Source organism: Diaporthe batatas (assembly GCF_019321695.1).
Source record: "Diaporthe batatas strain CRI 302-4 chromosome Unknown Contig00003, whole genome shotgun sequence".
NCBI classification, from domain to species: Eukaryota; Fungi; Ascomycota; class Sordariomycetes; order Diaporthales; family Diaporthaceae; genus Diaporthe; species Diaporthe batatas.
Window position 1 is genome coordinate 2,655,872 of NW_025408550.1, and position 13,868 is coordinate 2,669,739.

The window sequence follows — 13,868 nt, forward strand, 5'->3', positions numbered from 1 at the left end:
ATCGAGAGAAGTTGTTGCGTGCAAAGTCTTGGAGTGCGGCTATGGGAAATGCGGCTGTGCAATCGCCTGCCAGCTTCCCTGTCTCATGTAGATACCAACATACCTGCAAGTGTTGTTTTTGATGGCATTCGCGATATTTTCTAAGCACATGGTTTAATCTTCTGTCACCGTGATAGCGCAACTAGAAGTGATCGATGTCCACCTGTTGGGCGTACTGTCGATACTCACACCGCGAAATTGCATACAATGGCGAGATGGTTCGCGATATTCAATATGGACGATCAAGAAGCTCGAGAGAGAACTTAGTTGGAATATGAAATCTCTAAATCCTGTCAAAATAGTTCAATCATGAGTTTCATCCACCAACTTAAATACAAAAGGCAACAGGGGTATTCTCGACTCCGCATATCCATTGTAAACTGTCCAGTCATCACCGCCCCGGACGCCTAGAATGCGCGCAAAAACCATAAAAAAATTATCAAAGGGAATTGTCTGTTTATGCAGATGACTGAGATACCACGGCTCCGGACGCTGTGCTCTTCTCGGCCTCACGCCGCTGATTCTCATTGCGCACCTGCTCTCCCCTCTGCTCGTCCAGGGAGCCTCTGTTGCGGCGATACGTGCCGAGGGTAAGGAGCACACCAATTCCTGCAATTATGGCGCACACTTTCATCGTCTGCGTGAATGCGTCGTTGTATGTTTTGCGGATATCGGCTGGCGAAGTGGAAGCCAGGGTGGCAGGTCCTTCTGGTGGGATCGTGCTGCCAAGCTGCTCTTTTTGCTGTACCGCTAGCACCGCCGTGGACATTGCAATGCCGATGCTGCCTCCGAGCATTCGAGACTGGGCTATGATTCCCTGCGCTGGAGCTGCGACAGTGCATTGTCAGCTGTCACTGTGGTGCCACATGGGGGAGAGGCTGTGCAAACTTACCATGCTCAGCGATGGTTGCCTCTAGGGATGTAAACATGGTTGCAGATGCCGTAATCATGCCATATCCCAGCCCGATGAACACCATGAAGCCCAGAAACTTTGGCTCGAGCTCGTAAGAGTCCGAGACCGTTGTCTCGAGGGCCAGTCCCAGTGTCACCAAAACAGAGGCAACCGTCATGGTCTCGGACAGTCGGTTTTGTCTGCTGCTCAGGGCACCTGCGATAGCACTCCCGAAACCGGTGGCCCCCAACATAGGCAGCATCATAACACCGGCCGTGACGGGGCTCTTGCCATTGACGACCTGAAGGCGAAGGGGCACGGCGTAGAGTGTGGCGAGGTAGGCAAACCCGAGGAATATGGTATTCAGGATGGCTGCCACAAAGACGCGGTTTCGGAACAGGACAAGAGGCAACGCTGCCATTTTCTTGCTCCAGAAATGCTCGAAGGCAGCCTCCCACGCAAATAGACCAATCCAGCAGATGAGTCCAACTACCAGGGGTGCGATGAAAGTTGCGTTCGCCCAAGGGTTCTCTGCGTGACTATACCCGGCATCCTGGAAGGCAAATACGATAAGGACCGCGGCTGACACAACCAACAGCGACCCCAGGAAATCCAGGTCTTTCCATGAACGCCTTTGGATGGTAGGGAGGAACTCGGCCTTCGGCCACGAGGCGTAGAAGAAAACCATGGATACGAATCCAATAGGACCGCTATGCGAAGAGTCAGAACCAGCACTGAGAAACTTGTGTGCTAAGTGAAGAACGAATGGGCGACTCACTTGATCCAGAAGACCCATCTCCATGTGGTGTAAGCAGTGAACAGACCACCGAGGATAGGACCGAGCACACCAGAGGTTGAAATGACTGCTCCGATCAGGGGCGCTATGTAGTTCCGGGACTTTGGCGGGCACATCTCGGGAAAGATAATCATTGTCACCGAAAACAAGCCTGACCCCCCAATGCCCTGGAGTGCTCGACAGGCAATCAGGGCGTCCATATTCTGCGAGAAGCCACAGCCAAGTGAGAAGGAGAAGAAAATGAGAAACGCGGCAATGTAGGCGTTCCGTCTGCCGACAATGTCGGTGATCCGCGCGAAGAACACGGCAGATCCGAGGAAGCTAAGCGTATAAGCCAGGGCGACCCAGTTGATCCGCTCCAGGTCGTTGAACTCCTCGCCGATGGTATACAAACTGGTTGCGACTATGCTAGTGTCGATCATAGAGAGGCATAAGCCAAGGCAGAGGCTGAGCAACTTGTCAGCAACGGCACTGTTGGGACTCTTTTGTTTCTGTTTTCCCCTGTAAGGGCCTCTTTTTTTGGGGGGGGGGGAGGGTGGGTAAACGGACCCAACACAGAGGAATGCGAATCGCCACGGCGGGATATTCGACTCTCGGAAATGAGTATCGTCTTCGGGCGGCCGAGAGGCTGGGTCCGCCTCACTCGCAGGAGACGGGTCTTGAGCCGGCATATTGTCGAGTTCTAAGACAGTACGGGATAAGAGCTTATGAGTTTTCGACGGGCAGTGTAAGGCTTCGGGGAATAGTGGGCAATACGGACGGTGGTTGCACTGTGGACGGTCTTGAGACAGATCTGAGTAGGTATATCCTGTGGAACTCAAGCATGAGACCTCTGCCGGCTGTCAAGACTTGTTCTCTGGAAGCAAGAGGCTCTGATGATATAGGACATGATGCCTGATTCGAGCTGGAGATCGGCATGATCTATCCTGTGGGATCAGACGAGAGGAGGTGTCCCTGGGAACCAGCTAGCTTTGTACCTAGGTATTCAGAGCAGTATGCGAGGCACGTTAGCAAAAGCTAGGGCGAGGTCTATTGCTCCTTTCATTGGGCTGCAGGAAGAAGGCAGCTTAGGCTGTGAGCCCCATCCCCTCGCAGCAACTCAAAGCCCGGTGCCCGACCGGCAGAATTGCTTGCTCCTTTCTTTTAGTGCGTGCATGTGTCAAACACATGGCCCAGGGCAAAAGCATCCCTCAATTGGTATGGTGGCCGGACAAGCTGCCGAAGGGCAACAAGGGGACAGTGAAGAGTAAAGGGCTGTGTTTGCGCCAACCCACATGATGGTGAGCATGGACAGGCCGATTTTGCGGCAAGTTCCTCTCACACTCGCTTTCGCCAGTAGTGCTGATGCACCAACCGGACTAATAAGCCCCCAGGCCAGTGGTATGTGGCATAGCTCCGGCTGCTGGACCAATGCTGGCCGTCCTCATCAGGATTATACGGTAACAAGGATGAGGTTCAACGGGGCAGCGTGGTTTGACAGACCCCAGCTAGTAGTGCGTGCGAGTGCGAGTGCGAGAATGCGCTAGGAAATAAGGCCACGGCAAGAGTCGAAGCGGGCCCAATCGTTGTGAGGCTCTAGGTAATTTGGCCCAAACCAGACCACCTCGACCATCAATCATCAGATGGGCCCCTTTTCCAATGGCGCAGAAAAGGAACAATTGAGATCTCGTGCAACTCGTGGGCTGCGGCTGCCCGTGGGCCCGTGGGCCTCATGCCGGAACCGCCGTACCGGCTGCGGTGTGTCCCACTTGCGACACGGCCGTAATAAAGCAAAGGTCTCTCTCTTTTTTGTCGTCCTCGGTGGCGTGCGGACCCGATCTCAAACGGCCGTCTCGGCTCGGAAGACCACCACCAGTCGTCGAGGCGGCCCGTGGACTGATCCGTGTCACTTCACACACTGTCATGTCCACGTCGTACTACTGTATGGCAGCACTCGTGTTGTGTGTGCCCCGGGGCCACTGTGTATCAGCGATCTGCTGAGAAGCATCCAGGCTTCTGTCGCACCGGAGCTCAAGAGGAGCACGTGGGTGACGGTGCCAGGTCTTGACCCCTTTCGAAGAGCAATCAAGAGGACAGCAGGATGTTGCCCAGTACTGCTCATATATGTACTGCGTGGACTGCGTGAACATGGCTGTGTGGGGCCGAGTGGTTGCGTGCCGTTGCCGTGGGCGGCCACCGACGTCGGGACTGGTGCCGAGGGGCTCCTCCGGGACGCTGACGTGCTGATGAGAGCTCCTGAAATCGGCGGGTAGGGTTCTCGCGCCAGAGATTGCCGACTCAGCGGGTGAGGGTGAGGGGTAATTCTTATGGGAGCTCTCACTGCCTGGCTGCCCGTTGCTCTCTGAGCATCATGGCGGGGTAGTAGCTTCAACGGTGCCCAGCTGCATTCTGGCCCTGGGTTTAAGCCTTGGCATTGCCTTCTTGCGTGCTTGGTATCCGGCTCAGGGTCGCCGGTGCCAATAAAATATCGGATTTCCGTACTGTGCTTTCTTCGCCTCCGGATACAGTTCCGTCTCCTACGACTTGCAGTCCTGAATATTTGAGAGTCCCATGTTCCTCCAGGCACGAACAGCTTTGCGAGCCGTCCAGCGTCTCGTGTCGCGTCGTCCAAGTCAACCCCTGCCAAACTTGCCCTTTGCTTTTGCCCCAGATATCCACACCAGAGCCATGGCCTCCGCTGCTGCTGCCAAACGCCTCGAGGGCAAGACCGTGGTCATCACCGGCGCTAGCTCCGGCATTGGCCGCAGCACTGCCTTTGAGTTCGCCCGGACCGCTCCCCAGAATAACCTCAAGCTGATCCTTACCGCCCGCCGTGTCGACACCCTGAAGCAGATCGCTGAGGAGATCAAGAAGGAGGTCGGCGACGGCGTCAAGGTCCTGCCCGTGAAGCTCGACGTCAGCAACCCCGAGGAGGTGCGGCAGTTCGTGCCCAACCTGCCGGCCGAGTTCAAGGACATTCACATCCTGGTCAACAATGCGTATGGATGACCTTTTTCTTTCTTGACGATACGGTCATGAAATCGTACAGGGGGAATAGACGAGAACATGGCTGACAGTCCATCACCCACAGAGGCTTGGTCAAGGGTATGGCCAAGGCGCCCGAGATCGCCGAGGAGGACGTCAAGGTCATGTTCGACACCAACGTCACCGGCCTCATCAACATGACCCAGGCCATCCTGCCCATCTTCCAGCAGAGGCCCAACGGCGGCGCCGGCGACATCATCAACATCGGCTCCATCGCCGGCCGCGAGCCCTACGCCGGCGGCAGCATCTACTGCGCCACCAAGGCCGCCGTCCGGAGCTTCACCGACGCCCTGAGGAAGGAGCTGCTCGCCACCAGGATCAGGATCATCGGCATCGACCCGGGCCAGGTCGAGACGGTAGGTCGTTTCTTTTTTGGTCGCTGGAGCGCGAGATATTGCGCTCCCGTGTATACACGTGGGTTTCTGCCCGATGGCTGACACAGATGCCAGGAATTCTCCATCGTTCGCTTCTACGGCGACAAGTCCAAGGCCGATGCTGTCTACGCGTAAGTCACTGGCTACTCGAGGGCCATTTAGTGATAAGCTTAACTTGCAAGATGCTGACACAGCCCAACAGCGGCGTGGACCCGTTGACCCCCGACGACATCGCCGAGGTGATCGTGTTCTCAGCCACACGGAGGGAGAACGTGGTTATCGCAGACACACTGATCTTCCCATCACACCAGGTACGTTCTGTCTTGCATGTGCGTGTGAGACCAGCATGGACACGTGAACTGACACCTACCAGGGAGGAGCGGGCGCCATGCACAGGAGATCATAAGTTAACATGCTTGCTTTTGCGATGGGCTGGAGAGAGAGGAATAGGGTGGAGCTTAGATCCCAGGCGTCAGTGCGAATTAGTTTGCGACTAGATTTTATACAACCCAATATATCAATGATTCTGTACTACGTCCTAAGGCGTCAGTCATGGGCTAATAGGAGAGGAACATAAACCTTGATCTGACCCGGTATCACGTACGGGACTCTGCGAAGGCTGCCTTATAGGAGGCTGTCTTCAAATGTTATAGGTCTGTACCCTCCGTTTTGATGAGCGCAAATGAACATTTAACTCTTAGTGAGATCAGCTTTTATATCGTAGTTCTCAATTCTGTGTTGAAAGTGTCTGGAGACTGACCGCGTTATTGCAGTAGTGGTTGGTGATAAATTCGGCTCATGTGACTCGGCTAGGTGCCGCACACAGTGGCCGAATTCTAACTTGTTGACAACGTCCACAACTCTTCATGTGCACTGCATTGCATGCTGGAAGCGTGATTAAAAATTCTTTAATTCGAATCATTGTTCGCACTTTCAGAGTTTCTCACCTTGCCGGTACAACTGGTTGGCCTCAAGTGCTGGGCAGGACGAGCCGAGTGAGCAATTTGCAACGCTCCAGGAGGCCCGGGCCCAGTGACACACCGGCAGCCGTCCAACACAGCACGTCGTGCTACACTCCCCCATCACCTTTACAACAGCAAGACTCACAACCCATGTCGCCACGCCCCGCCAGCGTGGTGATTCGGCTTCGAGAGCTTTGAGACATGGGGATTCGGGGTCTCACAGCAGCTCTGAGGCCCTTTGCTGCTTACTCAAAGCTGGCTGATAGCGTGGTTGTCGATGGCCCAGCTTTCGCATATCACATCTTTTTCGCTTGCCGGCTCGAGAGCCGCGTCTCGACTGCACTCCAGGACCCATCGTATACTGCCCTTGGCTCGGCTGCCATCAGCTGGCTCGACAACCTGCAGTCGCGCGGGAGTAAAGTGTATGAAACCCTGGCCTATCTTACTGGTATCTTTGCTGATGGCTTCCAGAGCGGCAATCTATTTTGACGGATACCTACCAGAGTCCAAGGGCGATGTGCGGCTGCACCGGCTGGTTGAGTCCTCAGCTGCCTCGAACGCGTACTTCGTGTCCACGAAATCCGGCATTCGAACCGAGGGCGATACCCGGGCCGCACCAGCGGCTCGCCAAGCACACCGTGCTCCTAGAATACCAGTCCCGGCTTTCACGGTCCCGTCGATTCTCGAGGCTCTGAGAACGTCAGAGACGTACGGCCACCTCACTCACCTCGTCCCCGGAGAGGCGGATTACTTCTGTGCGGACCACGTCAGGCGCGAGGGCGGGGCTCTCCTCACCTCAGACTCCGACCTTCTCCTCTACGATCTCGGACAGCATGGAAGCGTGGTGTTCCTCAGCGACCTAGAAATTGTACCAGAAGAGTCCGAGTCACGCCCAGTGCTGACATACAGCCAACGTTCTATTTGCGAAAGGTGGTCCCTCGAACCTGGCCAGAATGGCATGTTATCCCTCGCATTTGAGATCCAGAGCGACCCGTACCAGAAGATTTCATACTGGGCATCGCAGGCTCAAAAGAAGCATTCGGCCACCGCAAACCCTGCCGATTACGCGGACTTTGTTTCCGAGTATATTAATGGCTCAGATTCTAGCCTGACAATCCCGGATTCATTGAAATTTCTGGACCCTAGGGTGTCAGAATTTATATTGAGCCGGGTCAGAAATACCGAGACCGCCAGAACAGGCCCTGAGGAAATATCGAATCCAGCGGAGCCGACATTCTATCTCCCTCTGCTTCTTGACCGTTGGGATCATGAGAGTGCATGGAGCCCGAGCACGTGGATACGGCAGCTGGCCTACAGTCTGTGCCAGACAACGCCCTCGGTCTCATCGACCGTCACGGAGTATCGACGGACCATGTCTCCTAAGTCTAAGGGACAAGCTATCGAGTTGTTATCAGAGCCAGAGATGACGGAGACAGCCCACAGGCTGGTGGACTCGTGCAGAACGCTCATAAACCAAAAACCCCAGCTCCCATATCTACGATGGGCATTGTTTTGTTTAAAACAGGAAATCACATATGCGTCGCAAGAGGGCAAAGAGTCGCTGGTCAAGGAGGTCTTCCAGAGAGCGATTAAGTCTAGAAACAGGCTGGACCCGGGGAACTGGAGTACCGTCCACCTGACGGCACAGATGCAGGGGACGCTCTACTCGCTCCGAATGCTGCACCAAGTGCTAAAGTGCCAGGGAGGGCTTCTGGTTGGAACTGCCTCGCCGCAGGTACCAGTGGCCGAATTGCTGGAGTGTCTTTCCATGCTCCCGCCCATCAAGGACTTTCCTGGCCCCACTGATGGTGCAAATTTGTTTCTGCAGCTCCGACATGGAGAGCTGGACGAACTGTTGGATATGACTGGCCTACCACGATCTCTCCGACTTAGAAAGACAGCGACACCCCCTCTGTTGGGGGGCCTAGCAGCTGTGAGGAGGGGACGAGCGGGCAAGTTAGAACAGCGAAGGAGGCCACCACTGTCTGGGAACCCGTTCGGTGCATTAGGCCCAGGCTCTTGACGCGCCCAAGATATGAGCCTTGAACGACTGTAGGCATGATCTCCACGGGGAGGGTTTAAGTTTGCAACACCAGATGCATGGGCTTTTAGTGCCACCAACAGGTGCTAACGTTGAAGGCTGCCAACGGTGCCCCACTGTGATCACACAGCCAACGCCACGGCCCTGCATGTATCTACGGAGTGAGCTGAGTTGGCCCCAGTCGTCACAAGCATCGAGCACAGTTCCCAAAACAATTCAGACTTCCGAATTCATTCCGTCTCCTTGCTTTGAGAAGAAACATCAATCATGGAAGCTATTATTGCTCAGGCCATCAAAGACACTGCCGTCTTAAGGAAGACAACAGTGCCTTGGGAGGCAGACAAGCCTCACGCACAAGGCTATTATGCCTTTGATTCTGCAACATCCTCTTGGGTCCCAGGGTCACCCACTCCCGTGGGGAACATGACTGAGACCTCAACTTCTCAAGGGACTCTCGCCCTGGCGCTCTACACATGGAACGTGGACTTTATGCTGCCTTTTGCAGAGGCACGCATGAGACCGGCGCTGGCTCATCTGGACAGCCTGATCAAGGCCCTCCCGTCCACTACTGCATCTGTCATCTACCTCCAGGAATGCACTCCCGATGATTTGACCACTATTTGCAACACGCCGTGGGTCAGAGAGCGGTATTGCTTGCTTGATATCGACCCAACCAACTGGGCAACCACGCACTACGGGACCACAACACTGGTTGATTCACGCCTGCCCATCGTGTCTGCCTTCCGCGTCCACTACTCCAAGACAAGGATGGACCGGGACGGTCTGTTTGTAGACATAGCCCTCGGCGGAAAGACCGTCCGCCTTTGCAACACTCACCTCGAGTCCATGGCGTTCGATCCTCCCTTCCGCCCGCCCCAGATGGAGCTCGTGGCCAAGTACATGCACGAGGGCCACCTGCATGCTGCCCTGGCCGCGGGTGATTTTAATGCCATCCAGCCGTTTGACCGCACTCTGCACCGCGACAATAACCTGAAGGATGCATATCTCGAGCTGGGCGGGAAGGAGGACTCGGACGAGGGCTTCACCTGGGGCCAGCAGGCTGCGACCAAGTTGCGGGAGCAGTTTGGTAGCTCGCGCATGGACAAGGTCTACTTCTGTGGGGGTGTCAGGATCCTCAGGTTTGAGAGGTTTGGAAGAGATGTGCTGGCCGAGGGGAGGGACGAGCGCGAGCAGATTGTCAAGCTGGGATTCGACAAGGCGTGGGTGACTGATCATCTCGGTGTTGTAGCTGAGGTGCAGTTGACGGCCTTGGGAGATGCACCTGCAAGCCAGCTCTAAGATGACTTCCCTCTCTACAACCGAGGAGGTAGGTGCGGCGGCGGCTGCGGCTTGGAACAGGGGCCAAGACCGCGGGCAGCCCCGCACTAAATCTCTTCCACTGTCGAGCTCCGCCTAAAATTCAGCTGCGGACCTCCAAAGCGAACAAGTCTTTTTTTTACCTCGCAACCTCGCGCATCTTTCCTTTCTCCTCCCCAACCACCTACCAACAAGATGCGGAACACTCTGATCTTCGCGGGCTCATCCTGCCCAGCTCTCACGAGCAAGATATGTGAGAGCCTGGGCATGCCGCCTGCAGAGGCGGAGCTATCGCAGTTCTCTAATGTGGGTGCCAGTCGGCCCTGCGTCTGTCGCCGCGTCTGAAGCGCGCCGTCGTCTGCCACCGCTGCGCCTTGGACGGCGGCCAACCTCTGTTGCAAAAGTGACCTGGCTCACCATCTTCTCTTCTCTACAGGGCGAGACAAGCGTCAAGATCCTCACCAGTGTCCGGGAGAAGGATGTCTTCATCATCCAGTCCGGCAGCCCCACCATCAACGACACCATCATGGAGCTGCTCATCATGATCTCGGCCTGCAAAGGCGGTTCTGCTACCAAGATCACTGGTCAGTGAAGCCCCCTCGCCACCCCATTGACTCGCCTCGCCTCGCCATTGTGCTGACCGCAACTGTCCAGCTGTGCTGCCCTACTTCCCATACAGCCGCCAGTCAAAAAAGAAGTCCCACAGGGGTGCCATCACCGCCAGAATGCTGTCCAACCTTCTTGGCGTTGCCGGCGTCAAGCACGTAATTACGGTCGATCTGCACGCCTCCCAGATGCAGGGCTTCTTTAAGTGCCCCGTTGATAACCTGCATGCCGAGCCGCTCATCGCCCGCTGGATCCGTCACAACGTGCCCAACTGGAAGGAAGCTGTTGTCGTTTCCAAGAACGCCGGCGGCACGAAGCGGGTGACGTCCCTCGCCGACGCCCTGAAGCTCAACTTCGGCATGGTCACAACCGACCGGAAGAGAGGCGGTGCCGGCATGACACACAGCATGATCTTGAATCAGCTCGAGGGTCTCGAACCATTGGAGCCGGCAGCAATCCGCATAGCGCGGAACAGCTTTGCCGAGCCGCGGACGCCAACTCCGCAGGCTGCCCGAATGCGCCGCAGCCGCCTTCAGGCTTCCGAGCAGGGGTCTTCACAGCGCACCAACGGTTTGCAAGTGCAGACCAACGGCCAAACGGGAGATGCTAGTCCCTCCTCGTCGTCCGTTGCTGTTGAGGATCACTCCGACGTGCCTGCCGAGGCGCAGACCGAGGCGCCCACCGAGGGCAATGATTACAATGACCAACGAGCCCGAGAAGTCACGCACGGACGTCTCGTACAGGGCCACATCGTGCCGGATGACTTCCCATCCCCAGCTACGTCAGCTGCAGACACAACCATCCCTGATGAGGACCCAATGGCCCAGTCCCAAGCATCATCCTACTTCTCACCGGATGGGCACGCGCTGGGCGGGTCTGGCGACGCAGAAGCAAGCTCGGACGAAGAGGAAGACAAGCTCAAGGATCCCAAGATCGAGCACATGATCACGCTCGTTGGCGACGTGCGGAACCGCACGGTGCTCATCATCGACGACATGATTGACAAGTCCGGATCATGGATCGCTGCCGCCGAGACCGTTGTGAAGCGAGGCTTCGCCAAGAGGGTCTACTGCATCGCGACTCATGGCGTCTTCGGCGGTGATGCCCTCCAGCAAATGCAAAAGTGCGAGTGCATTGATGCCATCGTCGTCACGAACAGCTACCCCATCAATGAGGAGGCGGCCAGGAATGCGCCAAAGCTCACCGTGCTCGACCTGTCCTTTCTCCTGTCCGAAGCCATCCGCCGCAGTCACTATGGTGAATCCATCAGCCCACTGTTCCAGCACATCCAGGACTAGCACTGCCGCGGAGGCATGTCCGGCGGTCGCACAGAATTTCATGCGCAAGCCAAACGGACGGGGTTGCTTTGCAATGGTTTCACGGGTAGGAATGGCAATTGTAGAGACATTCAAGCGAGGCGTCACGGCAACTTTTTAGGGATTACTCAGAGAGCCCACGAGGCAAGTGTACGGTCATCATTGCTAATTGACCACAAAATAACAGGGCAGCCAGACAATGCAAATATGTATGTCTTCCAAGAGCGCGCGGTCAACGTGCTGTCTCTTTTTCAAACGAAAACCTTCCTGCAGTTCCCTTCACTCTTCCCTCCCCTATTCTCTACCCAGCGTTGCTACCCTTTGGTAGCAGGGGCTCAATCCGCTTCTCCATGGATGAGTCCTTAACGGACCGTTGGCATATCGACCCGAACCAGAAGGCCCGCTGTCATGATGTACTGTCAACTTCCTCGGAATGAAAGTAGACAGCGGGCAAGATAACATCTCGGCACAAACCGTATACCTCGTCGACATTCGCTGAGGCAGATCAAATTTAATTATGACCCCATGAGGGCAGCTTTCCTTGAACCAAGTCTTAGTGCGCTTGGGCTGATGTTTTTGAATCCTTGCTGCTCTTGTCACCGCCGTGGATAAGACCCCTTCATTATGGTCGCCAACGTGTGCGTATAAAAGGCGTGGTCGACAGGTAGCGCGCCCTGTTTCCTGTCTAATCCCCGGCCCCACGTATTTCGCCATCGCAGATCAATCGAGGCCTTACCCCCGTCCGTGACTCTCGACGACGGAAGTGATTTGATGTTCTCGTACGTAATCCTCGGGAACGTGAACTCGGAGGCCAAGAAGTCGTTGGGGACCATCGGCTGGTAATGATAGCCGTTGAAGAGCAGGCAGATATGCCTGGCGTTGTAGGACCCCTTGGTGCTCACCTCGGTTACCTCGGGTGGGACGCCGGCACGCACGCGGATGGTGTACACCACGATGAAAAGGTTATATAGGTCCGCGGTTACGTCGAGCAGGTCCAGTGGAACCCACGCCTGTGGGATCGAGAGGAGCTGGAAGAAGTTTGCCACCAGATCGACATCGGTCCTATTAGCTGTGACCGACGTGTCGTAAAACTTCCTGTTCATCCTCTTATATAGCTGATGCCGCGGGTGGTTCACCCACTCCAGCACGTCGCCGTAGTACCTCAGGTGCTCGGCCTGCACGCGCAGGTTTAAGGCGTGGTCGCCGTACAAGAGGTACGCCAGCGCCTTGAAGAAGCACGCCGAACTGGCGCCGGCGTAGTTGCCCGGGCGGAAGAAGACCACCTCCTCCACCAGCGGGAACCCGCACAGGAGGTCATAAGCGTCACCGGCCCAGTTCCTGGTGACGGCTTCGTCGAGCCCCAGCGGCGGCGAGGACATGTACATGTTCCTGTCCCAGGCCGCGGCCACCTCGCCGTCCGAGGGGACGGCCCAGTTGTTGTCGCGCCGGAGCTGGTCCATGTCGAACCCGAGCCCGTTCTGCCGCGACGGGTACTTCCCCCGGCGCGCCAGGTCCTGGTCCTGGTATTTTATCATGGCGGCGGCTCGAGCTGGCTCCTGGCCCTGCTGGCCGTAGAACGCCAGCACGCCCGCGCCCGTGACGTTTCCTGCCCCGTGACCGCCATCGTCATCGTCATCGGAGTCTATTATCTCTATCGTGACAGCTGGGGGCTGGCTGGACTGGGCGGCACTCGTCACTGAGGTTTGCCCTGTATTGGAAGAGGCAACTGGCGCTTGTGGCGCATTTTGTGCCTGTATGGTAACTTGCTGGGGGCGATACCGAGTTGCTGGCGTTTGTCAATAAATAGCCTGCCTACAAAGCCTGAAGTGGTGCTTTTTTTTTTTTTTTTTTGATTCTTTGTTTAGTCTTGTTTTGGAGCATCCCGAAAGGTGGCTGACTGATGAAGTATCTTGAAGGCAGGAGATGTGTTCTTACCATCGAGCACTGGCGTCTCCCTCCGGATAGACTCCAGGTCCGCCCTCCATATTGTGCGCCTGTTTGGATCGTTTGAGCCTTGCTGATTGACGAACCCCCCGAACAGTCCCGAGGCATTAGATGCCATTGATAAATTTGAAGAGCCCTGCTGGTCTTGTGAAACTGAGTGCTTCCGTCGTCGCCTTGCTCTCGCTGGCTTGGCTTCTACGCTGTCAGTACCTTGCAGTAAATGCTCTCAGTTGTCCAGTTGTCATCAAAATTAGTATCCAAGGTGCGCAGGAAATTAAACTTGATGTTTCTCCAACCCATGTTGAAATTTCGAAAAGACCGTGTTCGTTCGTGGACGCATCCGGCGAGAGTAGTTGTGGCAACACGTTAAGGACAAAGGTGCCCAGGTGGGTTGGATACTTACTTGGGTAATGAACGATCTGCCCCCGTGACTCGACATATGCAATGGTTGAGTCTTTCGGGCTTTTGAAAACATTCAAAGGCAGTGTATTTGGCATGACTGGCATTTTCCCGGCAACCATGTGAATAATCGGTTGAACACTAGAGCAGTGCGATGC

The 13,868-nt window shown here is 55.9% G+C and overlaps 6 protein-coding genes across 6 annotated transcripts; 4 read left to right on the forward strand and 2 right to left on the reverse strand.

Annotated features, from left to right (window-relative positions):
- Positions 1 to 366: 366 nt before the first annotated feature.
- Positions 367 to 3,146, reverse strand: KVR01_002807 (uncharacterized protein). Its single transcript, XM_044781901.1, has 4 exons — positions 2,277 to 3,146; positions 1,710 to 2,174; positions 932 to 1,641; positions 367 to 867 (listed from the first exon to the last, which is right to left on the reverse strand). The coding sequence occupies exons 1-4, from the start codon at positions 2,396 to 2,398 to the stop codon at positions 497 to 499; spliced, it is 1,668 nt and encodes a 555-aa protein (XP_044647822.1). The 5' UTR covers positions 2,399 to 3,146; the 3' UTR covers positions 367 to 496.
- Positions 3,147 to 4,394: 1,248 nt separating this feature from the next.
- KVR01_003083 (oxidoreductase) lies at positions 4,395 to 5,531 on the forward strand (the record flags this gene model as incomplete). The annotated part of the gene is made up of 5 exons (XM_044794760.1): positions 4,395 to 4,705; positions 4,798 to 5,107; positions 5,201 to 5,256; positions 5,328 to 5,436; positions 5,499 to 5,531. The coding sequence occupies 5 exons, from the start codon at positions 4,395 to 4,397 to the stop codon at positions 5,529 to 5,531; spliced, it is 819 nt and encodes a 272-aa protein (XP_044648098.1).
- Positions 5,532 to 6,288: 757 nt separating this feature from the next.
- On the forward strand, positions 6,289 to 8,110 carry KVR01_003751 (uncharacterized protein; the record flags this gene model as incomplete). Its single annotated transcript, XM_044791846.1, has 2 exons — positions 6,289 to 6,509; positions 6,559 to 8,110. The coding sequence occupies 2 exons, from the start codon at positions 6,289 to 6,291 to the stop codon at positions 8,108 to 8,110; spliced, it is 1,773 nt and encodes a 590-aa protein (XP_044648766.1).
- Positions 8,111 to 8,395: 285 nt separating this feature from the next.
- Positions 8,396 to 9,427, forward strand: KVR01_003604 (uncharacterized protein; the record flags this gene model as incomplete). The annotated part of the gene is made up of 1 exon (XM_044782279.1): positions 8,396 to 9,427. The coding sequence occupies one exon, from the start codon at positions 8,396 to 8,398 to the stop codon at positions 9,425 to 9,427; it is 1,032 nt and encodes a 343-aa protein (XP_044648619.1).
- A 213-nt stretch (positions 9,428 to 9,640) lies between these two features.
- Positions 9,641 to 11,349, forward strand: KVR01_003884 (uncharacterized protein; the record flags this gene model as incomplete). The annotated part of the gene is made up of 3 exons (XM_044781953.1): positions 9,641 to 9,751; positions 9,882 to 10,029; positions 10,100 to 11,349. 3 exons carry the CDS (start codon positions 9,641 to 9,643, stop codon positions 11,347 to 11,349), a joined length of 1,509 nt encoding a protein of 502 aa, XP_044648899.1.
- Positions 11,350 to 11,963: 614 nt separating this feature from the next.
- KVR01_003283 (uncharacterized protein) lies at positions 11,964 to 13,429 on the reverse strand (the record flags this gene model as incomplete). Its single annotated transcript, XM_044793755.1, has 2 exons — positions 11,964 to 13,153; positions 13,303 to 13,429. 2 exons carry the CDS (start codon positions 13,427 to 13,429, stop codon positions 11,964 to 11,966), a joined length of 1,317 nt encoding a protein of 438 aa, XP_044648298.1.
- Positions 13,430 to 13,868: the final 439 nt, after the last annotated feature.